This window comes from Choloepus didactylus, chromosome 3 (assembly GCF_015220235.1).
Source record: "Choloepus didactylus isolate mChoDid1 chromosome 3, mChoDid1.pri, whole genome shotgun sequence".
Lineage (NCBI taxonomy): Eukaryota > Metazoa > Chordata > Mammalia > Pilosa > Megalonychidae > Choloepus > Choloepus didactylus.
This window is the reverse complement of record NC_051309.1, coordinates 57,763,656-57,790,882: the sequence shown is the minus strand read 5'-3', so window position 1 is coordinate 57,790,882 and position 27,227 is coordinate 57,763,656. Positions and strand designations below refer to the sequence as shown.

At 37.7% G+C, this 27,227-nt stretch overlaps 1 protein-coding gene and 1 pseudogene across 2 annotated transcripts in view; one reads left to right on the top strand and one right to left on the bottom strand.

The window, feature by feature from the left end:
- The window catches only part of CEP135 (centrosomal protein 135), a 128,175-nt gene that overhangs the window by 31,679 nt on the left and 69,269 nt on the right, over positions 1-27,227 (bottom strand). For both annotated transcript variants that reach the window (XM_037829857.1, XM_037829856.1), the window contains exons 16-21: positions 17,278-17,393; positions 17,051-17,205; positions 16,552-16,607; positions 15,594-15,762; positions 14,636-14,746; positions 14,168-14,353 (exon numbers count right to left, since the gene is read on the bottom strand). In XM_037829857.1, coding sequence (XP_037685785.1) covers positions 14,168-14,353; positions 14,636-14,746; positions 15,594-15,762; positions 16,552-16,607; positions 17,051-17,205; positions 17,278-17,393 — 793 coding nt within the window. The remainder of the gene's footprint in view (positions 1-14,167; positions 14,354-14,635; positions 14,747-15,593; positions 15,763-16,551; positions 16,608-17,050; positions 17,206-17,277; positions 17,394-27,227) is intronic.
- On the top strand, positions 3,122-4,613 carry LOC119529440 (annotated as a pseudogene).

Sequence of the window (27,227 nt, the reverse complement as noted above, 5' to 3'; positions counted from 1 at the left end):
AATTACAACCTACACTAAGAAAAACAAAGTTGTGGCCCAGTCAAAGGAACAAACGTACACTTCAACTGAGATACAGGAATTTAAACACCTAATGCTAAATCAATTCAAAAAGTTTAGAGAAGCTATTGCAAAAGAGATAGAGGCTGTAAAGGAAGCACTGGACATGAATACGGCAGAAATCAAAAGTTCAAAAAACCTACTAGTAGAATCTATGGAAATGAAAGGCACAACACAAGAGATGAAAGACACAATGGAAACATACAACAGCAGATCTCAAGAGGCAGAAGAAAACACTCAGGAACTGGAGAACAAAACACCTGAAAGCCTACACACAAAGGAGCAGAAGGAGAAAAGAATGAAAAAATATGAGCAACGTCTCCAGGAACTCAAGGATGAAACAAAGTACAATAATGTACATATCATCGGTGTCCCAGAAGGAGAAGAGAAGGGAAAGGGGGCAGAAGCAATAATAGAGGAAATAATTAATGAAAATTTCCCATCTCTTATGAAAGACATAAAATTACAGATCCAAGAAGCGCAGCGTACTCCAAACAGAAGAGATATGAATAGGCCTACGCCAAGACACTTAATAATCAGATTATCAAATGTCAAAGACAAAGAGAGAATCCTGAAAGCAGTAAGAGAAAAGCAATCCATTACATACAAAGGAAGCTTAATAAGACTATGTGCGGATCTCTCAGCAGAAACCATGGAGGCAAGAAGGAAGTGGTGTGATATATTTAAGATACTGAAAGAGAAAAACCACCAACCAAGAATCCTGTATCCAGCAAAGCTGTCCTTCAAATATGAGGGAGAGCTCAAAATATTTTCTGACAAACAGACCATGAGAGACTTTGTGAACAAGACACCTGCCCTACAGGAAATACTAAAGGGAGCACTACAGGGTGATAGAAGACAGGAGTGTGTGGTTTGGAACCCAATTTTGGGAGATGGTAGCACAACAATGTAAGTACACTGAACAAAGGTAACTATGAATACGGTTGAGAGAGGAAGGTGGGGAGCATGTGAGACACCACAAGAAAGGAGGAAAGATAACGACTGGGACTGTGTAACTTGGTGAAATCTAGAGTATTCAACAATTGTGATAAAATGTACAAATACGTTCTTTTACGAGGGAGAACAAGCAAATGTCAACCTTGCAAGGTGTTAAAAATGGGGAGGCATTGGGGGAGGGAGGCAATCAGCATAAACTAGAGACTGCAACTAATAGAATCATTGTATTATGCTTCCTTTAATGTAACAAAGGTGATATACCAAGGTGAATGCAGATAAGAGGCGGGGATAGGGAAGGCATGTTAGACACTTGACATTGGTGGTATTGTCTGATTCTTTATTCTACTTTGATTTAAGGTTATTTTTCCTTTGCTGCTTCCTAGCTGTCATTTTTTTTGTTTCCTCTTTCTTTTGCCTCTCTACCTTTTTTGACTCTCCCTCCTGCCTTGTGGAAGAAATGTAGATGCTCTTGCTTAGTATGAGCAGAATGTTCAATTAGGATGAACTTAAATGTTTGGAAATGAACAGGGGTGTTGGTAGCAAGATGTGAGAATAATTAACAGCGCCGAATGGTGTGTGAATGACATGGAAAGGGGAAGCTCAGAGTCGTATATGTCACCAGAAGGAAAGTTGGAGGCCAAAAGATGGAAATGTATAAAACTGAATCCTATGGTGGGCAATGTCCGTGATCAACTGTACAAATACTAGAAATCACTTCATGAACCAGAACAAATGTATGACAATACAATTAGAAGTTAATAATAGAGGGGCATATAGGGAAGAACTATATACCTATTGCAAACTATATACTACAGTTAGTAGTATTTCAACAGTTTTTCATAAACAGTAACAAACGTACTATATCAATACTAGAAGTCAACAATTGAGGGGGGTTGGTTAGGGATAGGGGAGGTTTAGAGTTTCCTTTTCTTTTTTTTTTTTCATCTTTCACTTTATTTCTTGTCTGGAGTAATGAAAAGTTTCTAAAAATTGAACAAAAATTAAGTGTGATGGATGCACAGCTGTATGAGGGTACCAGGGGCAAGTGATTGTACACTTTGGATCTTTGGATAATTGTATGGTATCTGAACAATCTCAATAAAAATGAAAAAAAAAAAATTATGGTTGAGACATACAATAGAGTACCTAAATTCCAGGAGGAACACCCTGGCAAAGGGTTTCTTTGGGAACTCTGGGTAACCAAAAGCACCTGTGTATACTGGGGATTTAGAAAGCCACTCATATGCCCACCACAGGATGCATGCACAAAAAAGACCTGAGAAGACCACAACCTTTCATCATTGACCGATATCTAGGCTTAGTGCAGGCAGGAAGTAAAGGCTGAGGCAAAGTTGGAAATGGCCTGGTGAAGTGTTAAAGAAATGCCCAATCACAGAGCTAATCTGCAAAGACTGGAAGAGGTGTTTTTCTTTTCTTTCTTTTTTTAAAGTTCCTGACATTGAAAGAAATCTCTGTGAAATCGCTGGCTGAACAAAAGCCAAGCCTTCAACAACTAAGAACAGCAAACACCTGTAAAAGGGAGAATCTGATCTCCAGAGTAACCACATTATAATATTCAAGTGTCCAGTTTTCCTCAAAAGAATCACGAGGCACACAAAGAAACAGGAAAGTCTGACCCATTCAAAGGAAAAAAATAAATTGACAGAAACCATCCTTGAGGAGCCCAGACGTTGGACTCACTAGACAAAGACTTTAAATCAACTATCTTAAACATGCTCAAAGAACTAAAGGACTTCATAGACAAATAACCAAAGGAAACCAGGAAACAACATATAAACAAAATAAAGAATATCAATAAAGAGAAAGAAATTATAAAAAGGAACTAAACAGAAATCGTGGAGTAGAAGAGTATAATAACTGAAATGAAATATTCACTACAGGGATTCACAGCAGCTTGAGTAGAAAGAAGAAAGAACTGGTAGACTTGAAGATAGGACAAATGGAATAATCCTGTCTGAGGAGCAGAAACAAAAAAGATTGAAGAAAACTGAACAGAGTCTAAGGGACCTGTGGGATACTATAGAGTAGACTGAATGCACGTTAAAGACATAGCTGAAGGGGAAGAGACAGAGGGACAGAACAAATATTTGAATGAATAATGGCTGAAAACCTCCCAAATTTTATGAATCTACACATTCAAGAAGCTCAACAAACTCCAAACAGGACAAACTCAAAGAGATCTACAAAGACACATTATAGGCCTTCTTGCTACTGCTTTGACTTCCCGGTTCCCCCACAGACGGAGAGGGCGCCGGGTTGTGGATGGTCAGATAGCCCCCACCTCCTGCCACGAATCCCCGGCCCTGACCAGCACGGAGCAGACACTGGCAGTGGCAGAAGCAGGCGAAGAGGAAGATGGAGGGATGGCTGCTGGCCTGTGTGGTGGACCGTGGCACCGGGTATACAAAACTAGGATATGCTGGAAATACAGAATCACAGTTTATTATCCCTTCCTGTATTGCTATTAAGGAGTCAGCAAAAGTGGGTGATCAAGCTCAGAGGAGGTGATGAAAGGTGTTGATGACCTAGACTTCTTCATTTGTGACGAAGCAATAGACAAGCTTACATATGCAACAAAGTGGCCAATCTACCATGAGATAGTTGAAGATTGGGACTTGATGGAAAGATTTATGGAGCAAGTGATCGTTAAATACTTAAGGGCAGAACCTGAAGACCATTATTTTCTTTTGACTGAACCTCCACTGAATATTCCAGAAAATAGAGAATATACTGCTGAAATAATGTTTGAGTCCTTCAATGTTCCAGCCTTAGCTGCATCCTGGACCTCCAGACAAGTAGAACGGACACTGACTGGTACAGTAATAGACAGTGGAGATGGTGTCACTCATGTCATTCCTGTGGCTGAAGGGTATGTGATTGGCAGCTGTATTAAGCACATTCCAATCGCAGGACGAGATATAACATATTTTATTCAGCAACAGCTGAGAGACCAAGAAGTAGGAATCCCCCCAGAACAATCCTTGGAAATAGCTAAGGCAGTAAAGGAGCATTATACTTATGTCTGCCCAGATTTAATAAAAGAATTTAACAAGTATGACACAGATGGGTCAATATGGATTAAGCAGTATACTGGAATCAATGCTATCTCAAAGAAAGAACTTTCCATTGATGTTGGTTTTGAGAGATTCTTAGGACCTGAAATCTTTTTTAACCCAGAGTTTGCTAATCCAGACTTCACACAACCTATCTCAGGAGTAGTAGATGAGGTAATTCAGAATTGTCCTACTGATGTCAGGCATCCTCTCTACAAGAACATTGTCCTCTCTGGAGGTTCAACCATATTCAGGGACTTTGGACGTTGCTTGCAAAGAGATTTGAAAAGGACCGTAGATGCCAGGCTGAAATTAAGTGAGGAATTGAGTGGTGGTAGATTGAAGCCAAAGCCTATTGATGTACATGTGATTACACATCACATGCAGCGATATGCAGTCTGGCTTGGGGGACTGATGCTGACCTCCACACCTGAGTTCTACCAAGTAGGCCACACCAAAAAGGATTGTGAAGAAACTGGACCTAGCATTTGTCATCACAATCCAGTGTTTGGAGTCATGTCATAAAATTGACTTCTAGTTATCGGGGCTAGGGCGGTGGGGAAGAGACCTTTCTGATTACCTGTTTTGTCTGGATGGCTGGTTTTGAAGTTTAAAGCCTGACTTGACAATAATAAGACCAAACATAATCATACAGGAATATTTTAATAAGCATATCATCATGCAAATGTCGAGGAAACCTAAAATGAGTGTTTGTCTTTAGATTGAATATTTGAATCTCATGTGTAACAAAAAGAAGTAGGTTTTAGTTCTTTCTGTGCCCTGATATTTTGTATATTATTGAATTATCCAAGATTTCATGGGATTTATCGGTATAAAGATAGCTCTATAATGCTTGACTTGTACACATCTAAGTGTGCAGTGCAAGAGCTTGTTTATATTTTGTACTTTTTATACTTTGAGGAAAAAGCCAAAGAAAAACTGTAGTATTTGAGGAAAAAAAGTGACCAAGTAAAAAGATAAATTCTAAAAATAGCCTCATGAGACTTGACATACACACTCATGGGATTCCAGTTATTAGGAATTCCTTCCACCCCCTTCCACCCTCTCAATGGTTTTCTTTGCAAGTGCTTTTGGAACTAAGAAGCTAGTACTTTGGATTAACTGATGCCTGCTAGTGCTTTCTGATTACTTGCATTCTGTTTCTTACTTTAATAGAAAAGGAAAGGAGCTGTATGTTTTAGTTACTCCTCCAGGAAAGTAGGTAGAAAGCCAGGAACTGCGTGGACTGGACACCACAGAGCAATCTGTCTTTGGGCATACTTCATACAACACTCATGAAAATGTCGAACTGCTGAGATCAGCGAAATCTGTAAGTTTTTGCGGCCAGGGGACCCGCGCCCCTCCCTGTCAGGCTCAGTCCCGTGGGAGGAGGGGCTGTCAGCTCCGGGAAGGAGAAGGGAGAACTGCAGTGGCAACCCTTATCAGAAACTCATTCTACTGATCCAAACTCCAACCATAGACAGACTGAGACCAGACACCAGAGAATCTGAGAGCAGCCAGCCCAGCAGAGAGGAGACAGGCATAGAAAAAGAAAAACAACACGAAAAACTCCAAAATAAAAGCAGAGGATTTTTGGAGTTCTGGTGAACACAGAAAGGGGAAGGGCGGAGCTCAGGCCTTGAGGCGCATATACAAATCCCGAAGAAAAGCTGATCTCTCTGCCCTGTGGACCTTTCCTTAATGGCCCTGGTTGCTTTGTCTATTAGCATTTCAATAACCCATTAGATCTCTGAGGAGGGCCCTTTTGTTTTTTTTTTTTTAATCCTTTTTTCTTTTTCTAAAACAATTACTCTAAGAAGCCCAATACAGAAAGCTTCAAAGACTTTCAATTTGGGCACGTCAAGTCAAGAGCAGAACTAAGAGAGCTCTGAGACAAAAGGCAATATCCAGTGGCTGAGAAAATTCACTAAACACCACAACTTCCCAAGAAAAGGGGGGTGTCCGCTCACAGCCACCATCCTGGTGGACAGGAAACACTCCTGCCCATCGCCAGCCCCATAGCCCAGAGCTGCCCCAGACAACCCAGTGTGACGGAAGTGCTTCAAATAACAGGCACACACCACAAAACTGGGCGTGGACATTAGCCTTCCCTGCAACCTCAGCTGATTGTCCCAGAGTTGGGAAGGTGGAGCAGTGTGAATTAACAAAGCCCCACTCAGCCATCATTTGAGCAGACTGGGAGCCTCCCTACACAGCCCAGCAGCCCAGAACTGCCCTGGGGGGACGGCACTCACCTGTGACATAGCACAGTCATCCCTCAACAGAGGACCCGGGGTGCACAGCCTGGAAGAGGGGCCCACTTGCAAGTCTCAGGAGTCATACGCCAATACCAAGGACTTGTGGGTCAGTGGCAGAGACAAACTGTGGCAGGACTGAACTGAAGGATTAGACTATTGCAGCAGCCTTAAAACTCTAGGATCACCAGGGAGATTTCATTGTTAAGGCCAACCCCCTCCCCGACTGCCCAGAAACACGCCCCACATACAGGGCAGGCAACACCAACTACACACGCAAGCTTGGTACACCAATTGGGCCCCACAAGACTCACTCCCCCACTCACCAAAAAGGCTAAGCAGGGGAGAACTGGCTTGTGGAGAACAGGTGGCTCGTGGACGCCACCTGCTGGTTAGTTAGAGAAAGTGTACTCCACGAAGCTGTAGATCTGATATATTAGAGATAAGGACTTCAATAGGTCTACAAACCCTAAAAGAACCCTATCAAGTTCAGCAAATGCCACGAGGCCAAAAACAACAGAAAATTATAAAGCATATGAAAAAACCAGACGATATGGATGACCCAAGTCCAAGCACCCAAATCAAAAGACCAGAAGAGACACAGCACCTAGAGCAGCTACTCAAAGAACTAAAGATGAACAATGAGACCATAGTATGGGAGACAAAGGAAATCAAGAAGACTCTAGAAGAGCATAAAGAAGACATTGCAAGACTAAATAAAAAAATGGATGATCTTATGGAAATTAAAGAAACTGTTGACCAAATTAAAAAGATTCTGGACACTCATAGTACAAGACTAGAGGAAGTTGAACAACGAATCAGTGACCTGGAAGATGACAGAATGGAAAATGAAAGCATAAAAGAAAGAATGGGGAAAAAAAATTGAAAAAATCGAAATGGACCTCAGGGATATGATAGATAATATGAACGTCCAAATATAAGACTCATTGGTGTCCCAGAAGGGGAAGAAAAGGGTAAAGGTCTAGGAAGAGTATTCAAAGAAATTGTTGGGGAAAACTTCCCAAATCTTCTAAACAACATAAATACACAAATCATAAATGCTCAGCGAACTCCAAATAGAATAAATCCAAATAAACCCACTCCGAGACATATTCTGATCACACTGTCAAACACAGAAGAGAAGGAGCAAGTTCTGAAAGCAGCAAGAGAAAAGCAATACACCACATACAAAGGAAACAGCATAAGACTAAGTAGTGACTACTCAGCAGCCACCATGGAGGCGAGAAGGCAGTGGCACGATATATTTAAAATTCTGAGTGAGAAAAATTTCCAGCCAAGACTACTTTATCCAGCAAAGCTCTCCTTCAAATTTGAGGGAGAGCTTAAATTTTTCACAGACAAACAAATGCTGAGAGAATTTGCTAACAAGAGACCTGCCCTACTGGAGATACTAAAGGAGCCCTACAGACAGAGAAACAAAGACAGGACAGAGAGACTTGGAGAAATGTTCAGTACTAAAGAGATTCGGTATGGGTACAATAAAGGATATTAATAGACAGAGGGGAAAAATATGGCAAACATAAACCAAAGGATAAGATGGCCGATTCAAGAAATGCCTTCACGGTTTATAACGTTGAATGTAAATGGATTAAACTCCCCAATTAAAAGATGTAGATTCGCAGAATGGATCAAAAAAAATGAACCATCAATATGTTGCATACAAGAGACTCATCTTAGACACAGGGACACAAAGAAACTGAAAGTGAAAGGATGGAAAAAAATATTTCATGCAAGCTACAGCCAAAAGAAAGCAGGTGTAGCAATATTAATCTCAGATAAAATAGACTTCAAATGCAGGGATGTTTGAGAGACAAAGAAGGCCACTACATACTAATAAAAGGGGCAATTCAGCAAGAAGAAATAACAATCGTAAATGTCTATGCACCCATCAGGTGTGCCACAAAATACATGAGAGAAACACTGGCAAAACTAAAGGAAGCAATTGATGTTTCCATAATAATTGTGGGAGACTTCAACACATCACTCTCTCCTATAGATAGATCAACCAGACAGAAGACCAATAAGGAAATTGAAAACCTTAAACAATCTGATAAATGGAATTATAGATTTAACAGACATCTACAGGACATTACATCCCAAATCACCAGGATACACATACTTTTCTAGTGCTCACGGAACTTTCTCCAGAATAGATCATATGCTGGAACATAAAACAAGCCTCAATAAATTTAAAAAGATTGAAATTATTCAAAGCACATTCTCTGACCACAATGGAATACAATTAGAAGTCAATAACCATCAGAGACTTAGAAAATTCACAAATACCTGGAGGTTAAACAACACACTCCTAAACAATCAGTGGGTTAAAGAAGAAATAGCAAGAGAAATTGCTAAATATATAGAGACGAATGAAAATGAGAACACAACATACCAAAACCTATGGGATGCAGCAAAAGCAGTGCTAAGGGGGGAAATTTATAGCACTAAACGCATATATTAAAAAGGAAGAAAGAGCCAAAATCAAAGAACTAATGGATCAACTGAAGAAGCTAGAAAATGAACAGCAAACCAATCCTAAACCAAGTACAAGAAAAGAAATAACAAGGATTAAGCAGAAATAATGACATAGAGAACAAAAAAACAATAGAGAGGATAATATCACCGAAAAGTTGGTTCTTTGAGAAGATCAACAAGATTGACAAGCCCCTAGCTAGACTGACAAAATCAAAAAGAGAGAAGACCCATATAAACAAAATAATGAATGAAAAGAAGGTGACATAACTGCAGATCCTGAAGAATTAAAAAAAATTATAAGAGGATATTATGAACAACTGTATGGCAACAAACTGGATCAATGTAGAAGAATGGACAATTTCCTGGAAACATATGAACAACCTAGACTGACCAGAGAAGAAATAGAAGACCTCAACCAACCCATCACAAGCAAGAGATCCAATCAGTCATCAAAAATCTTCCCACAAATAAATGCCCAGGGCCAGATGGCTTCACAGGGGAATTCTACCAAACTTTCCAGAAAGAACTGACAACCAATCTTACTCAAACTCTTTCAAAACATTGAAGAAAATGGAACACTACCTAACTCATTTTATGAAGCTAACATCAATCTAATACCAAAACCAGGCAAAGATGCTACAAAAAAGGAAAACTACCCGGCCAATCTCCCTAATGAATATAGATGCAAAAATCCTCAACAAAATACTTGCAAATCGAATCCAAAGACACATTAAAAAAATCATACACCATGACCAAGTGGGGTTCATTCCAGGCATGCAAGGATGGTTCAACATAAGAAAATCAATCAATGTATTACAACACATTAAAACTCGAAAGGGAAAAATCAATTGATCATCTCAATAGATGCTGAAAAAGCATTTGACAAAATCCACATCCCTTTTTGATAAAAACACTTCAAAAGGTAGGAATGAAGGAAACTTCCTCAACATGATAAAGAGCATATATGAAAAACCCACAGCCAGCATAGTACTCAATGGTGAGAGACTGAAAGCCTTCCCTCTAAGATCAGGAACAAGACAAGGATGCCGCTGTCACCACTGTTATTCAACATTGTGCTGGAAGTGCTAGCCAGGGCAATCCGGCAAGACAAAGAAATAAAAGGCATCCAATTGGACAAGAAGAAGTAAAACTGTCATTGTTTGCAGATGATATGATCTTATATCTAGAAAACCCTGAGAAATCGACGATACAGCCTACTAGAGCTAATAAACAAATTTAGCAAAGTAGCGGGATACAAGATTAATGCACATAAGTCAGTAATGTTTCTATATGCTAGAAATGAACAAACTGAAGAGACACTCAAGAAAAAGATACCATTTTCAATAGCAACTAAAAAAATCAAGTACCTAGGAATCAACTTAACCAAAGATGTAAAAGACCTATACAAAGAAAACTACATAACTCTACTAAAAGAAATAGAAGGGGACCTTAAAAGATGGAAAAATATTCCATGTTCATGGATAGGAAGGCTAAATGTCATTAAGATGTCAGTTCTACCCAAACTCATCTACAGATTCAATGCAATCCCAATCAAAATTCCAACAACCTACTTTGCAGACTTGCAAAAGCTAGCTATCAAATTTATTTGGAAAGGGAAGATGCCTCGAATTGCTAAAGACACTCTAAAAAAGAAAAACGAAGTGGGAGGACTTACACTCCCTGACTTTGAAGCTTATTATAAAGCCACAGTTGCCAAAACAGCATGGTACTGGCACAAAGACAGACATATAGATCAATGGAATCGAATTGAGAATTCAGAGATAGACCCTCAGATCTATGGCCGACTGATCTTTGATAAGGCCCCCAAAGTCACTGAACTGAGTCATAATGGTCTTTTCAACAAATGGGGCTGGGAGAGTTGGATATCCATATCCAAAAGAATGAAAGAGGACCCCTACCCTCACACCCTACACAAAAATTAACTCAAAATGGACCAAAGATCTCAATAGAAAAGAAAGTACCATAAAACTCCTAGAAGATAATGTAGGAAAAGATCTTCAAGACCTTGTATTAGGCGGCCACTTCCTAGACTTTACACCCAAAGCACAAGCAACAAAAGAGAAAATAGATAAATGGGAACTCCTCAAGCTTAGAAGTTTCTGCACTTCAAAGGAATTTCTCAGAAAGGTAAAGAGGCAGCCAACTCAATGGGAAAAAATTTTTGGAAACCATGTATCTGACAAAAGACTGATATCTTGCATATACAAAGGAATCCTACAACTCAATGACAATAGTACAGACAGCCCAATTATAAAATGGGCAAAAGATATGAAAGGACAGTTCTCTGAAGAGGAAATACAAATGGCCAAGAAACACATGAAAAAATGTTCAGCTTCACTAGCTATTAGAGAGATGCAAATTAAAACCACAATGAGATACCATCTAACACCGGTTAGAATGGCTGCCATTAAACAAACAGGAAACTACAAATGCTGGAGGGGATGTGGAGAAATTGGAACTCTTACTCATTGTTGGTGGGACTGTATAATGGTTCAGCCACTCTGGAAGTCAGTCTGGCAGTTCCTTAGAAAACTAGATATAGAGCTACCATTCGATCCAGCGATTGCACTTCTCGGTATATACCCGGAAGATCGGAAAGCAGTGACACGAACAGATATCTGCACGCCAATGTTCATAGCAGCATTATTCACAATTGCCAAGAGATGGAAACAACCCAAATGTCCTTCAACAGATGAGTGGATAAATAAAATGTGGTATATACACACGATGGAATACTACGCGGCAGTAAGAAGGAACGATCTCGTGAAACATATGACAACATGGATGAACCTTGAAGACATAATGCTGAGCGAAATAAGCCAGGCACAAAAAGAGAAATATTATATGCTACCACTAATGTCAACTTTGAAAAATGTAAAACAAATGGTTTATAATGTAGAATGTAGGGGAACTAGCAGTAGAGAGCAATTAAGGAAGGGGGAACAATAATCCAAGAAGAACAGATAAGCTATTTAATGTTCTGGGGATGCCCAGAAAAGACTATGGTCTGTTAAATTCTGATGGATATAGTAGGAACAAGTTCACAGAAATGTTGCTATATTATGTAACTTTCTTGGGGTAAAGTAGGAACATGTTGGAAGTTAAGCAGTTATCTTAGGTTAGTTGTCTTTTTCTTACTCCCTTGTTATGGTCTCTTTGAAATGTTCTTTTATTGTATGTTTGTTTTCTTTTTAACTTTTTTTTTCATACAGTTGATTTAAAAAAGAAGGGAAAGTTAAAAAAAAAAAAAAGAAAGAAAAACAAGGAAAAAAAAGATGAAAAAAAAATAGAAAAGGAAAGACAAGACTGTTGCACCAGTAAAAAAAGAAAAAAAAAAAAGACACATTATAGTCAAATCATAAAAACACAAAAACATACCACACAAATGCAAGATGTTAATAAAAGGGTGGTATATGGGAATCCTGTATTTTATGCATGATTGTTCTGTAAACCCAAAACTTCTCCAATGAAGAAAAAAATTTTTAACACACACAAAGACAAAGGAAGAATCTTGAAAATAGCAAGAGTGAAGCAACTTGTCACATACAATAAGACTAACAGCTGATTTTTCACCAGACACCATGGAGGCCAAATCCCAAATATGTGGGATAACACATTTGAAGTGATGAAAGGAAAAAAAAGTCAGCCAAGAGTTCTGTATCCTGCAAAACTATCTTTTAAGAATGAAAGCAAAATTAAGACATTTATAGATAAAAGCTAAGGGAGTTCATTACAAGAAGAAAAAAAGATCTCCAGTGAGGGTAACGATTTGGATAAATATAAACGCTGGTACTACTGTACTTTTGGTTAGTAACTCTACTTTTTACTTCCTACAGGGTCTAAAGGGCAAATTCATAAAACGTAATGATAAATCAAGGGTTTTGGACTCATAATGTTTAAACATAGTTTATGTATATTATTGAAGTTAAGTTGGCATGAGATTGTTTCAAATTTAGGATGTTAACATTTAAGCTCCATGGTAACTATACAGAAAATACTGGAGAATACGCAAGCTCAGACACAGAAAGTAGAGTACCGGTTGACAGGAACAGGGGACTGGGGAGTTAATACATAATGGGTGTTGGGTTCTTGTTTGGGGAGATAGGAGTTTTAGTAATGGAAGGTGGTAAGGGTACCAAAATATTGTATATGATATTAATCTCAGTGAATGGTGCGTTTGGGAGTGGTTGAGATGGGAAAGTTCATGTTGATATATGTTCCCGCATTTGAAAAAAAAAAAAGAAAGAGGAACTAATGAAACAATGACAATTAAATGCAACACATAATTCTGGATGGGATCTAGTAAGGGAGGAGAAAAGGCTCAAAGGACATTATTAATACATATTTAAAAACTGAAATATAGACTCTGAGCTTTATAACAGCGTTAAAATTTCTTGAATTTGATAACTGCACTTAAGGTGGTTACATAAATGAATATCCTTGTTATCAGGAAATGTACCTGGTTTAAGGAGCATAATGTATACAACCTACACCCAGGTATTCAGAAAATAAGTTCATAAACAGACAGACAGATGGATATATACAGATGGACTGACAGATGGATAGACAGTTACAATAGGGCAAATGTGACAAAATGTAAATACTGGTGGATCTGATTAAGGATATAGGAGCAGTTGGAATTTTCCATATGAAGTTTGTATTATTTTTCTAAGTTTGAAAGTATTTCTAAATAAAAAGTTTTTTTTAAGAAGTGAAACACAGAACTCCCATATAACTCTGCAATTCACTGTTAGGCATAAACCCCAAAGAATTGAAAATAGGGACTCAAATAGATACTTGTATGCCAATACTCGTAGCAGCATTTTTTATAATACCCAAAGGTGGAATGAATAAACAAAATATAACACATACATAAAATGGAACATTATTTAGTCATGAAAAGTAATAAAGTCCTGATACATGTTATAACATGGATGATGCTTGAAAACATGATGCTATGTGAAATAAGCCAGACACAAAAGGACAAGTATTATATGGGATGTTGAAAAATTTTCAAACTTGATAGTGGTGATGACTGCAAAACACTGAATGAAATTAATGCCACTGAATTGTACACTTAAAAATGCTTAAGCTGGAAAAGTCTATGCTACATATATTCTACCATAATTTTTTTAAATTATTAGAATAACCAAAAATTAATAAAATTAATAACAAAAATCAATAACATAAAATTATGATCAGAACTTGATTCTATCAATGCTTACAACTAGGTCATTTAAATAAAGTATCTTTGAACATTTTCTATTTTACTAAATCATTCCTTTACAACATAAATGAATGCATTACCTCCTGAATTTCTTTTTCTAATAGCTCTACTCGTTCTCGAAGGTGTCTCCTCTCTGTGTCAATGGAAAGAAGTTCAAGTCGTACTGAGCTGCTTTCTCCCTCAGCTTGATGGGCTTTGACCTCCCAGTCTTCAGCACGACTGTGCATCATCTGAAATCTATCCAACAAATCCTCATTTTCTTTTTCCTGGTTTAAACAAAGTGAAATAATTTATAAATTAGTTATCTCACTTATTGGAATACCCAGGTCATAAATGCACAAACACACTGGGATTTTTGTTGTTTAGGAAGTATAAGTTATCTGTGCAGAAACCATACTAAAATCTGTGGGGAAATATAAAAAGACAGTAGGAAAGATCTCCATTCGTAAATGTTTAATATTTAATAGAGGAATAACACACAAACACAAAAGATTTTTCAAGAAATCAATTGTAAATTCAAAAACAATTTTTGAAAAAAATTTTTTCACCTTAGCAGCCATTAAGCTCTCCCACCGTGACACTTCAGTTATGTAATTATGAACTCTACTTTTCATTTCTTCTTTCTCTTGTACTGCTGCTTCCAATTCCAATGAGATTTCCTATAAATCAGAAAATTAAAGATAACACTAAAATGAACACAGCACCTAATGGATTCTATTTATATCCAAATGACTCCTTAGGAATTTGGGGAAGAAAAGAGGAAAAAAGAGGAAAACTGTTCCCTAAGTTTTAATTTTACATATTTTTCCTAGCTAATCTAAACTTTTGAACCAAACATTACCACACACTCCCACCACAGACTTGACCATTCATCTGGCATTTACACTAAGGGTTTACTTATGTTAAGGATGGATGGTCAGGGGTTGACATTTCTCTGATTCACATGTTCTACAATTAATAATAATGAAAGCAATTTTTTAAAAAGACAAAATATTTACAACAGGAAAGCCACGGCTCTTCTTAGTATAATGCTTTATAAATCAACACAATTTTGGCATTTTCTATTCTAAAACACTCTCTAATTTATTTACAGGTATCTCTGTAAGTCAATGAAAGTGAGCATGAATAACTAAAATCTATTATGGGTCCTTATAATACAGAAACTTTGCCTCGGGAGTGATGATGCTGAAGTCCTCACCAAATACAGTGACAACGATTTCTTTCACAGAAAACACTATACTCCCAGTTTTTGGTTTCCTTGTTATGAAGACCAAAATACTGAGGAGACCACAGATGAAGCCATTACACATCCTGTAATATATAACAGCATTCTAAATCACATTTTAAAATACCCTGATAAAATAACATTGTCTTTAAAGAATTATTTCTCATGTTTGTTGATACTTATATTATTAAATTTTAGAAAAAAATATTTAAAGATGTAAAATTTAGCAAATAGTGAAAAACTACTATGAAACTATCAAAGTTTATGCACTGTATTCCTACCTGATTTTCTCTTGCCATCATAGCCAGATCATCCTGTAATCTTCTGTTTTCCTTAAAAGCTATTTCTCTAGATCTTCCTACATCATCAAGTTCTTTGTGAATTGCATCAAGTTGGCGCCGGAGGCTGCTTATTTCACGGTCTCTATTATTCAAAGTATCCTTTACCTGGCTGTTAAATGAGTCACGTTGAAATAATAAAGCTTTTTGAAAATACTGTAGCTCATTTTACAAAAAATAAAATTGTGCTCTGTTTTATATATGCTAAGAATATAAGAAATTATAACTACTACATTAAGAAGACAAGTGATTAGGTAAAGTTATTGGTATAGTTTAGACCTTTAGCAATCATTATATGCTAATCAAGCCATAAAATAAATGTAATATTCCAAAAGTCAAGTAAGCACAAAACTTTCAAGTATCAGGAGCAGAACAAAATAACCAATTAGCAAGTATTTATTAAATGTTTAAGATCCCATTAGTACATAAAACATTTTAAAGTTTTAAAAAATAATTATAATTAATGAATTTTATCTTGAATTAGCTTACAATTTTTCTGGAGAGGCTACACATAAAATGCAAAATTTTATTCCAGTGTTCTAGATACATTTTGCTGGAGAATAAATTGAGTAAAGTAATCTCAGTGTCAAAGAATTGGGCCTGAACAAGAAGAAATAAAGAATTGAGCCTGAACAAGAAAAAATAAAGAGCAAGTAGGTAATGCAAAAGAATAATTAATAAGACAAGTGTTTAGATGAGGATGACAGAAGAGGGGAGAAAATTAAAGAGAACAGCACATTTTCAAGCCACAGTCAAGACTAAGAAATGATGCTGCCACTGGCAAAAATGGGGAAGTTGAAAAAGGAAATTTCCTGTTGTCTAACTGCTACTTATATATAGATCTATCTGTATTCATTGAAAACTTCTAAAGAAGCTGACTGCTATTTCATTAATTACTTACTTCATAGATGATTCGTATTCTGAGACTGTTATCTTCATATGAGCAATAGCTTTTTCCTATAGAAATTATGAAATTATGTAAGATTCTAAACCATTGATATAGAAGTGCTCTTTAGTTAATTTATACTACTTATCACATTTATGTAGCTCAAATCCATTGATATAAATTATGCCATAAAAGAAGGCTCCAAGTAAACATACATCCATGTCCCAACTATACTTAATAAATTGGTATGTTCCCTCCTACCCTAAGAACTTAATAGCTAGCTTCCTTAAGTTTGCTGTAATAAGATCTGATAAGTGAAATTACATTCTAGAAATGGAGGAACTTTTCTGAAGATTGAAATGAATGGGATAAAATAAAATTTAAACATATCAGAAGATACGGTCTTGGAACTCAGGTTCTTCTATTGGGAGATTAGAACCCTGTTATGTGACACAGAGAATAAAATAATCTTTTCTGGTCAGGTAACAGATAATGATATTTAACAGTCACATACTTTATTAGCTAGGCTTTCTTCTAAGCTTGCAATCCTTTCTGTCTTCTCATCTACAGTCTCCTGAAGAACGTCTTTTTCTTTATCAATAACACCAATGGTCTTTTTCATTACATTAACCTCCTCATCCTGTGAAGCCATCTTAAGGTTGAATTTATCTATAAACCAAAAGAAATGTTGTTAGACAAAATAAACTAGGATCAGCAAAAACAAAATTTAAAAACACTTACCTATTTTTCCTTCCAGTATTGTGATTTGTGCTTGGGCTGATTCAAGTTCACCTCTTTTCACAGAAAGTTGGTGCTGATAATCATCAAGTGACCGCTGTAGCTGCTCATTTACCATCCTAAAGAATCATTGGACAAATACAAATGGTATTCTTTATCTGTGATAGAAATTATTTTTTAAAAATGAGATCCTTAAAAAAAATTCATTTTTAAAGTTCTCTTATTTTAAACCTCTTCCAGTATAATCAATGGCATCTATTGCATATATTGTTTCTTCAAATTGATTCCATTTCCCCAAAATAATAGAGCATAAAAATCAAATCTTTACTAGAGGTTTCCTTGGCAGCTTTAAAACCCTTAAGTTTCCTAATATAATCAATACTTAATTACCTTAAAATCTACTTCCAATAGTGGAGTCAAAAGAAAAGTCTTAAACCTGTTTTTATCATACAGTCTGGCACTGATTAGCCATAAATCCTGCTTTTAATTTTGCTTCTTATTCTGACTTCTTTGGGAGAGAGGGGATAGTCAATTAGAAGTCAGAGTAAGTAAAGAAAGTAGGAATTTCTTGTAGTGCAATGTGGATTTAAGACTAAAGGCTGGTTTCAGTGAACAACAACAAAAAAAGGACACATAGAGGCCTAGGTGGACAACAGAGACAATTTCAGAGGAATCTGATTACTGATCAGTAAGATTATTTTTTCATAAGTACTGTCCCTGGAAGCTGTGACAACAGAAATTGCTCTCATGACATCTTCAGAATATTTTTAGCCCTGACCAAGGAGTTCTTACTTCACTGAGAAGACACTGTACTTATGCAAGGCTATATATCAGGAATCCCACAGGTTCCACTTCAGGTTTCATTTGAGGAACACAAAGAAGATATTGAGGAAGGCTTAATTAGAGCTGCCTAATGGGAAAGAGATTTAGATTCTGAAACCACTGTTAGGAAGGGACATCCAAAGAAATGAAGATACATTACTGCAATAAGGATATATTCCAAAAGACAAAAGATGTGACTCTGATGATCCCAAAAGTAAGTGACTGAGACGTAGGAAAGAAAGTCAAACTAAGACTAACTTCTTTAGAAATGAACAACCAAAAAGAACACTAACTTCATGCACTTTTACTTTATAAAATTATCTTGGAGGATGTAGTACCTACTCTGTAGTCAAGGTGTTCCTAAAAGCTATAGCTATTACTCTATGATACTTAACTACAAGAAATGGAGAAAGAGAAGAAAGCAAGCTAATATTGAATACATACTATAGTCATCATATTGATGCTTTATATACATTAGTTCATGTAATTCTAGAACAATTCCATGATTAGAACTATTATCCAAATTTCACAGAAAAAATACACAACTTGTTCATGGCCACAAAGTTAGTAAAAGGCAAAGGAAAGATGCAATTCCAGGCTAGTTTAACCTGATATCAATGTTCTTCTATTATACTGCTTTGCCTTCCATGCAGAGTACAGTGAGACCAACATCCTCTACATGTAAAGGATAATGTCTGCTGTTAAGTTATAAAAAGTCCTTTCAAAATCAGAATGTGGAACCCTGCCCCAATTCTGATGGTGGAATAAGACTCTTCAGGGTTACACCTTCCCCAGAGAAGCTTTGAAAAACCAACAAAAGCTGGCAGAAACATCTTTCTCAAAGTTCCAAAAAACAGTTAAAGAACTGTAGTAACAGGGCTTGCTCCGAATCAAGAAAAATGCTACTTATAAGTGGTAGGATCTCAGGGCGCCCTGGCTGAGTCCTCCAACCTCTCACTGGCTCAGTGCAGAGCCAAACCATGCTCCCAGCATGAGTCTGTGCTCCCGGATCTAGAAGAAGCAAAGTACCCTTTTGTACATACTGGGAGCATCTATGCCTGGCCCGATCTGCCTAGTGGTGGCATGAGAGACTCACTGTCCCAGAACCTTCCCTGCATATAGAAGGCCATTCACAGAGGTCTCCTATAGAACACTGTGAGAGAGCAGTCAAGACACGCTGCCTGGGGCAAGGGATTGCTTGCTGGCTATAGGGCATATAGTGGAGTGCCTGGGAACTTGAGAAAACTGGTCCTAGGGAAGAGGGGATACTTCTATTCATATAAACAAGGAATGTGTCACACACAAGCATGACTAAGATAACCTGCACATATACAGAAATGACCAGGAAGGCCCCTAGCTTTGGCTTCAAGCTATTCTCTGAACTGAGTGTACAGATAGGCCCTGAAGGAGAGCACTTAAACAGCTTAATGTGCAAAGACTTGGAAATGCGTTTTCCTTTTTTCTTTTTTTTTTTTTTTTTTTGGTTAGTTCCTGGCATTCAAGGAAAGCTCTATTATAACATTAGCTGGATACAATCTTAAGGAACAGACACCTGAGAGTCTAAATTCCAGCAATATCTTATTAAAATATCAAAATGTCCAGGTTTCAACAAAAGATTACAAAACATACAAAGAAACAACGGTCCAGGCAAAGAAGATGACTAAAGCATCAGAAACCATCAATGAGGAGGACCAGATTTGGGTTTTATCAGACAAAGACTTTGAAAACATGAATAAAAAACTAGAGGAAATCAGAAAAATAGATGAACAAAAAGAGAATATGAATAGAGATATGGACATTCAGGAATAGAAATTAAAAATTACTTAGAAGGGTTCAACAACAGACTGGAGCTGGAAAAAGAATGAGTCAGTGAACCTGAAGATAAAACAACTGAGAAATCATCCAGTCTGAGGAGCAGAAAGAAGAAAGAAGAAAACTGAACAGAGTCTGAAGAACCTGTAGAACACCATCAAGCATACGAACATATACACTGTGGGAGATGAAAGAGAGAGGCAGAGAAAATATTCAAAGAAATAAGTCAGAAAATTTCCCCAATTTAATGAAAGACATGAAAATTTACATCCAAGATGCTCAATGAACTCCAAACAGGATAAACACAAACAAATCCACACTGAGGCAGATTATAATCAAACTGTTGAATGCCAAAGATAAAGAGAGAATTCTGAAAGCCACAAGAGAGAAGCAACATGTCATGTACAAGGGAGCCTCAGTAAGATTAACCACCAATATTTCATTAGAAATCATGAAAGGTGAGAAGACAGTAAAAAGACATATTTAAAGTGCTGAAAGCAAAAATACTGCCAACAAAGAATTCTGTATCTGGCAAAACTGTCTTTCAAAATTGATAGGGACATTACGACCTTTCTAGATAAACAAAAGCTGAGGGAGTCTTTCACCACTAGACAGGCCCTCCAAGACAGGCTAAAGACAGTTCTGCAAGTTGAAACGACAGGACAATAGGCAACAGATCAAAGCCTCATGAAGAAGTAACAATCTCCAGTAAGGCTAATGGCAGGTAAATATAAATGCCAGTACTATTGTACTTTCGGTTTGTAATTCCACTTTTTATTTCCTACAGGATTTAACAGGCAAATGCATAAAATGTCATGAGAAATTAGTGGTCCTGGACTCATAATAATATTATTTGTGACAAGAACTACAAAAAGGTGGGGGAGTGGAGGGATATTGGAACATAGTTTGTGTATACTATTGAGGTAAGTTGGTATCAAAATAAATGAAATTGTTATAGATTTAGTATGTTAAAGTTAAGCTCATGGTAACTATAAACAACAACAACAACAAAAAACTGGAAAATGTACAAGCTCATAGAGACAGAAATTGGAGTACCAGTTGCCAGCAGCAGGGAGCAAAAGGAATGGGCAGTTAATGGAAAATGGGAGTAGGCTTCCTGTTCGGGGAGATGGGAAAGTTTTAGTAATAGGAGGTGGTGAGGATACCACAACATAATGAATTTGATTAAGTCCACTGAATGATATTCTTGGAAGTGGTTAAGATGGGAATGTTTATGTCATATAAATGTTCCCACAATTAAAAAAAAAAAAAAAAAAGGAAAGAAAAAACAACTAAATTGACAAGGACAATTAAAGGCAATACATGACCTTGGATGGGATCTAACAAGGGAGAAGAGAAAACTCAAAAGGACATTATTGGGACATATGAAAAAATTGGAATATAGACCATAACCTTTATGTTGGTGTGCCAGTTTGGATATATTATGTCCCCCAGAAAAAGCCATGTTCTTTAACGCAATCTTGTGGGGGGAGACACATTTAGTCTCGAACCCTCGGATTGGGTTGCTTCCGTGGAGATGTGACCCACTCAACTGTAGGTGAGGATTATTTCCACGGAGGTGTGGCCCTGCCCATTCAGCATGGGTCTTGATTAGTTCATTGGAGCCCCATAAAATCTCACAAACAGAAGGACCAGGGAGCACCTGTAGCTTAGAGATACAGTTTGAAAATGGCTCTTGAAGGCTGACACTGACATTTTGGAGAATGCCATTTTGAAACACAACCTGGGGGCAAGCAGATGCCAACCACGTGCCTCCCCAGCTGACGGAGGCTTTCCAGATGCCAATGGCCTTTCTCCAGTGAAGGTACCTTATTGTTGATGCTTTACCTTGGACATGGTAAAGTCTTAAGTCTTATGGCCTTAAGACTGTAACTTTGTAACCAAATAAATGCCCTTTATAAAAGCCAATTCATTTCTGGTGTTTTGCAAAATGGCAGCATTAGCAAATCAGAACAGTTGGTGTTAAATTTCTTGAACTTGATAACTGCACTTAATGTGAATACATAAGTGAATATTCTTGTTCTTAGGAAGTGTATATGGTAGTTAAGTGTTCAAGGGGCATGATGTATATAATGTATACTGAGGTGTTCAGAAAATGGATTGATAGGCAGACAGACAGATGGATAGATACAGGGAGTCAAATGGATTGATATATTGTTGGACAGATAGAATGATATGACAAATATGGCACAATGTTAAAATTGGTGGATTTGGTTATCTGGGTGTTAGGCGCTATGTTGGCATTTTCTGTACAACGCTTGTATTATTTTTGTAAGTGTCCTGTAAGTTTGAAAGTATTACAAAATAAAAAATTTAAAATTAAAAAAAATAAAGGGATTTAATTGCAAAAATAAATGAAGCAAATAAATGGTAACAGAAAACAACACAAAACAGAAAACAGAACATCCCACAGAGTTCCTAATGCAGAGCACTGAGTGGCTGAGAATACTCAATATCCCAATAAGAAATATAAAGACATCTTTATAACAATAATAAGTAGGATGATGTAGACTATCACATTATTTGTCCACAATGGTGTTTTGAAAGGAAATTCTGAGAAACTTTTGAGACTCAAGCTGTTAAGAAAAGTAAGCCAATTTCATAATCTAGGAAATGCTATAAACGTAGCAAAGGGAAGTGATGGCTTCCCACCAGTGAATAAGGGAATAAATGCGAACTTAGAAACAAGATTCTAGCTCTTCACTTACCAGCCATGCGACTAGATAGATCATTTCTCTGAGCCTCAAATTTCTGTCATATTACATTACATGGAGGTATACATGCTCTAATTTTAGAGAGCAAAAGTATTTATTTCCTTCAAGATGGAGTATATTTTAAACAAAGACAACACCTGAAAGGGTCTTTCACTCATAAGAAGTTTCCAAGTTCTAAAATGGAACTGAAGCTCCATCTAAGAAGAGTAGGTTTAGAATTTAAAAGACCTATTAGAAAAGAAGTTGATGTGATAATCCCTGTTTTATTTCAGTTGTCACTGGAAAGTCTACAGTTACAGCCCTAATTGAGAAAGGCTATTAAAATAAGCATCCTCTCTCTGTGAGTCACAGAGAGGGGAAAAGGGATTAGGATTTTTTTTCTTTTCTTTCATGCAAAGGGATGAAGATTTGTATCTGGTGGCCCTACGTGCACTGGCCTTTCTAATTCCAACTCCATGAGCTCAGCTGTCCTGGCTTAGGGCCATGGCTCTTCTTCCTGTCTCAGCAGAAATAATGTTGGGCATCCCCAGAAGATGGCTCCTAGACATCCTGGAGATGCCTCATCTTTCCCTCATCTAAAATCGTTTTCAATTCCATTATCGAATAAATACTTCTTGTGCAGGTTTGGATGTATTATGTCCCCTAAAACTTCATGTTCTTTGATGCAATCTTGTGTGGGCAGACGTATTAGTGTTGATTAGGTTGGAATCTTTGGATTAAGTTGTTTCCATGGAGATGTGACCCACCCAACTGTAAGTGATAACTCTGAATTATTTCCATGGAGGTGTGGCCCCACCCATTCAGTGTGGATCTTGATGTAATCACTGGGCTCCTTTAAAAACACTGGCACAGACCCAGACACTGGCTGGCTTAGCTCAGAGATGCTTGGAGTTATGGATCCCTGACGTTGACTGCAGCTTAGACAGACATGTTAAGATGGCCACTGAAAGCTGACACTGACACTTTGGAGAACACCATTTTGAAGCACAACCTGGGAGCAAGCAGACATCAGCCACATGCCTTCCCGGCTAATAGAGGTTTTCCGGATGCCAATGGCCTTTCTTCAGAGAAGGTACCCTATTGTTGATGCCTTACCTTGGACATTTTCATGGCCTTAAGACTATAACTTTGTAACTAAATAAATTCCCTTTATAAAAGCCAATCCATTTCTGGTATTTTGCATAACCACAGCATTAGCAAACCAGAATACTTCTTAAGGGAGACAAGCTGTATTTGGTTTCCTGACTACACTGAAACAAATCCTAGTATAACTGATATCTGTTACCATAATCTTACTGCTAACTATAGCGTTCCTGGGCTATTTCCAGGAAAATCTATTAAAGGATTTATTTGATCTCGGATAAGTATATAAACCCCTGGTTTTGAACAAGGTACATACATAACTTTAGAATTATTATCAAGATTAATTGAAAACATTCTGACCATAATTTCAGCTGCAGAAATCAAATTGTTTAGAGCCTCATGGCTAGCAATTGTGAGGATTAAGGCTATTTACTACATGATTGATTGAGAAGTTAGTTGTCTAACTGGGTTGGAAACAGTTTATCCTCCAGTAGGGGTTGGCAAACTACAGCCCACTGCCTGTTTCAGTAAGGCTTGAGAGCTAAGAATAGTTTTTACATGTTTAAATGGGAAAAAAATTATCAAAAGAAGATTAATATTTGTGATATGAGAATAACAGGAAATTAAAATTTCAATGTCCGTAAATATAGTTGTATTGGAACACTATCATACTTACTGATTTATGTATTATCTATGGCTGCTTTCAGGATACAAAAGCAGCACTGAGTCTGTGACAAGAGACTGTACGGCTGGCATGGTCTACAATAGTAACTATCTGGCCCTTTAAAGAAAAAGTTTGCTAACTCCTGCTCTACAAGGCTGGCTGTTAAGTTCTGGGGGACTAACAGACCATCATTCCTGGGTAGAAAGAAGCTCCTTTATAGCATCACAGAATTCTGATGCCAATTCTTATTAAACGCTACAATTCAAGGGAGACAGTTGCCATTTGTTTAATTTTAGAGTGGTTAAAAAAAATGGGATTCTATTTTATGTTCTGTGATTCTATGTCATAAGATCAGATGGAAGAGGCTGTGCTTGTTACAGAAAAGCCAGTCTGGTGGTACCGAAATTTGGTGAAAATGCCTGACTCTTCTGAGGAAAAAAGAAGATAGGTCCATCAGGTAGATGGAAAGGAACATATGCCCAATCTCTCTGAGAATCAGTCTCTCAAACGTCTTCATGAAAAGGGAAAGAAAATTGGATGTGATTAAAGGGGCAGTAAGATTTCTACTAACCGTATCAAAAGTGGCACAAGTTCTGGAAAATGTCATTTTGCTTCCATGGAGTGTTTGGTATTACAATTTGTACTGGGTGTAGGCTTGGATTTGGACCCAATGGCTGGCACTCACGGTTCTACCCACATTTACTGACATGGAAAATGTGACTGATACACTTTCTTTGGAGAGAGAAGAGTTTATATTTTTCTGGCAGAGCAAAACAGAGTTGTGAAAGCATGCAATTTCCCCAGGTTATGCAAAGTAGAGAGAAGAGAAAAACCCTTACAGCCCTCCCTTATAGCACAGTGTTCTAGTTTGCTAAGGCTGCTAGGATGCAAAACACCAGAAATGGATTGGCTTTTATAAAAGGGGGTTTATTTGGTTACACAGTTACAGTCTTAAGGCCATAAAGTGTCCATCAACAAAGAGTACCTTCACTGGAGAAAGGCCATTGGCATCCGGAAAACTTCTGTTACCTGGGAAGGCACGTGGCTGGCGTCTGCTCGAAGTTTTAGTTTCAAAATGGCTTTCTCCCAGGATGTTCCTCTCTAGGCCACAGCTCCTCTTCAAAATGTCACTCTCAGCTGCTCTTGGGGCATTTGTCCTCTCTTAGCTTCTCCGGAGAAAGAGTCTGCTTTCAATGGCTGACTTCAATCTCTCACCTGCAGCTATCTCTCAGTTCCTGTGCTTTCTTCAAAGTGTTTTTCTTGGCTGTAGCAAGCTCACTCCTTCTGTCAGAGCTTATAAAGGGCTCCAGTGAACTAATCAAGGCCCATGATGAATAGGAGGGGCCACACCTCCATGGAAATTATCCAATCAGAGTTATCATCCACAGTTGGGTGGGTTGCATCTCCATGGAAACATTCAGTCAAAGAACTACAATCTAATCCACACTAACATGTCTGTCCACACAAGAATGCATCAAAGATAATGGCGTTTTGGGGGGACATAATACATTCAAACTGGCATACACAGTGACTGAATTACTCCTAGTTGAGAGAAGTGGCAGCTTGAGCTCACCAGAGAAAAGGACCTTAGTGTAAGAAGGAAAACTCCAATGGTGCTGTAGGCTAGGGGATCCAAGAGAGGGCACTGAAAGCTCTGCCTTGTTAAGACTTGGAAGGGTTTCCTTTGGGGAAAGGAAAAGGGACTTGTGGTTTAATCTGAAAGAAAAAGCAAAATGGAGTGAATGCTAGATCCCACCAGCTGAAAACATAAGGGTAAATGGTGTTCTAATAATACCATGGTATCTGTACTGTGGTGTTGAATTTAGACATGAACCAGAAGAAAAAGGAATGGCTCTCCTTCACAGGGCATGTCCAGTGCTTGCAAGAAAAAGGGAAAAAGCAACTTCTATCTTAGTTCTTCCTAAAATGTAACTTACTAAGACGACTTGTAGTCAGAGGAGGAAAACAGTAAAAATTGGAGATGCCATATACGAATCACTAACAGCATTTCTTAATGGAGTGGTGTGATGGTTAGGTTCATGTGTCAACTTGGCCAAGTGATAGTACCCAGCTGTCTGGTCAAGCAAACACTGGCCTAACAACTGCTGCCAGGATGTTTGTGGCTGGTTAATAAACCAACAGGCTGGTTTATTAAATCATCAGTCAATTGACTGTAGCTGTGACTGATGACTCACCAAAGGGCGTGTCTTCCACAATGAGAAAATGCAATTGGCTGGATTTAATCCAATTAATCAGTTGAAGACTTATAAGCGAGACAGATAGAGGACCTTCACTTCTTCTTCAGCTGCCCAGCGAAGCATTTCCTGAGGAGTTCATCAGACATCTTCCTTGCAGTTGACAGTCTGCTGACTGCTCCACAGAATTTGGACTCGTGCATACCCACAGTTGCATGAGTCACTTTTATAAATTTTATAGTCATAGACACCTCTTATTTACTCTGTTTTGCTAGAGAACCCTAACTAATACAAGTGGTAAAATCTGATAGGAAAGGGGAGTGAAGAAGAGAGGGCCCACCAAGATTTCAGTGAATGTGAAACTATCTACTAATGAAAGGGACAGTCATTCTAAACAAATTTGATTACTCCTGCTCCTAGCCTGCTGCATATTGCTGGAGAAAAAACACAAATATATACATTTATATCACTATCAATTTATAATTTACAACTTCAGTTGGATCTTATAAGCTCACTAATGCTTTTGCTAATTCCTATTTATGCATTCCCCACTATAAATGTGAGTAGTCTGAAAACTGAAAATAAACTTTTGGATATGAAAACCAGAATGCCACTGTGACATTAAAGAGAAATGTTCCAAAA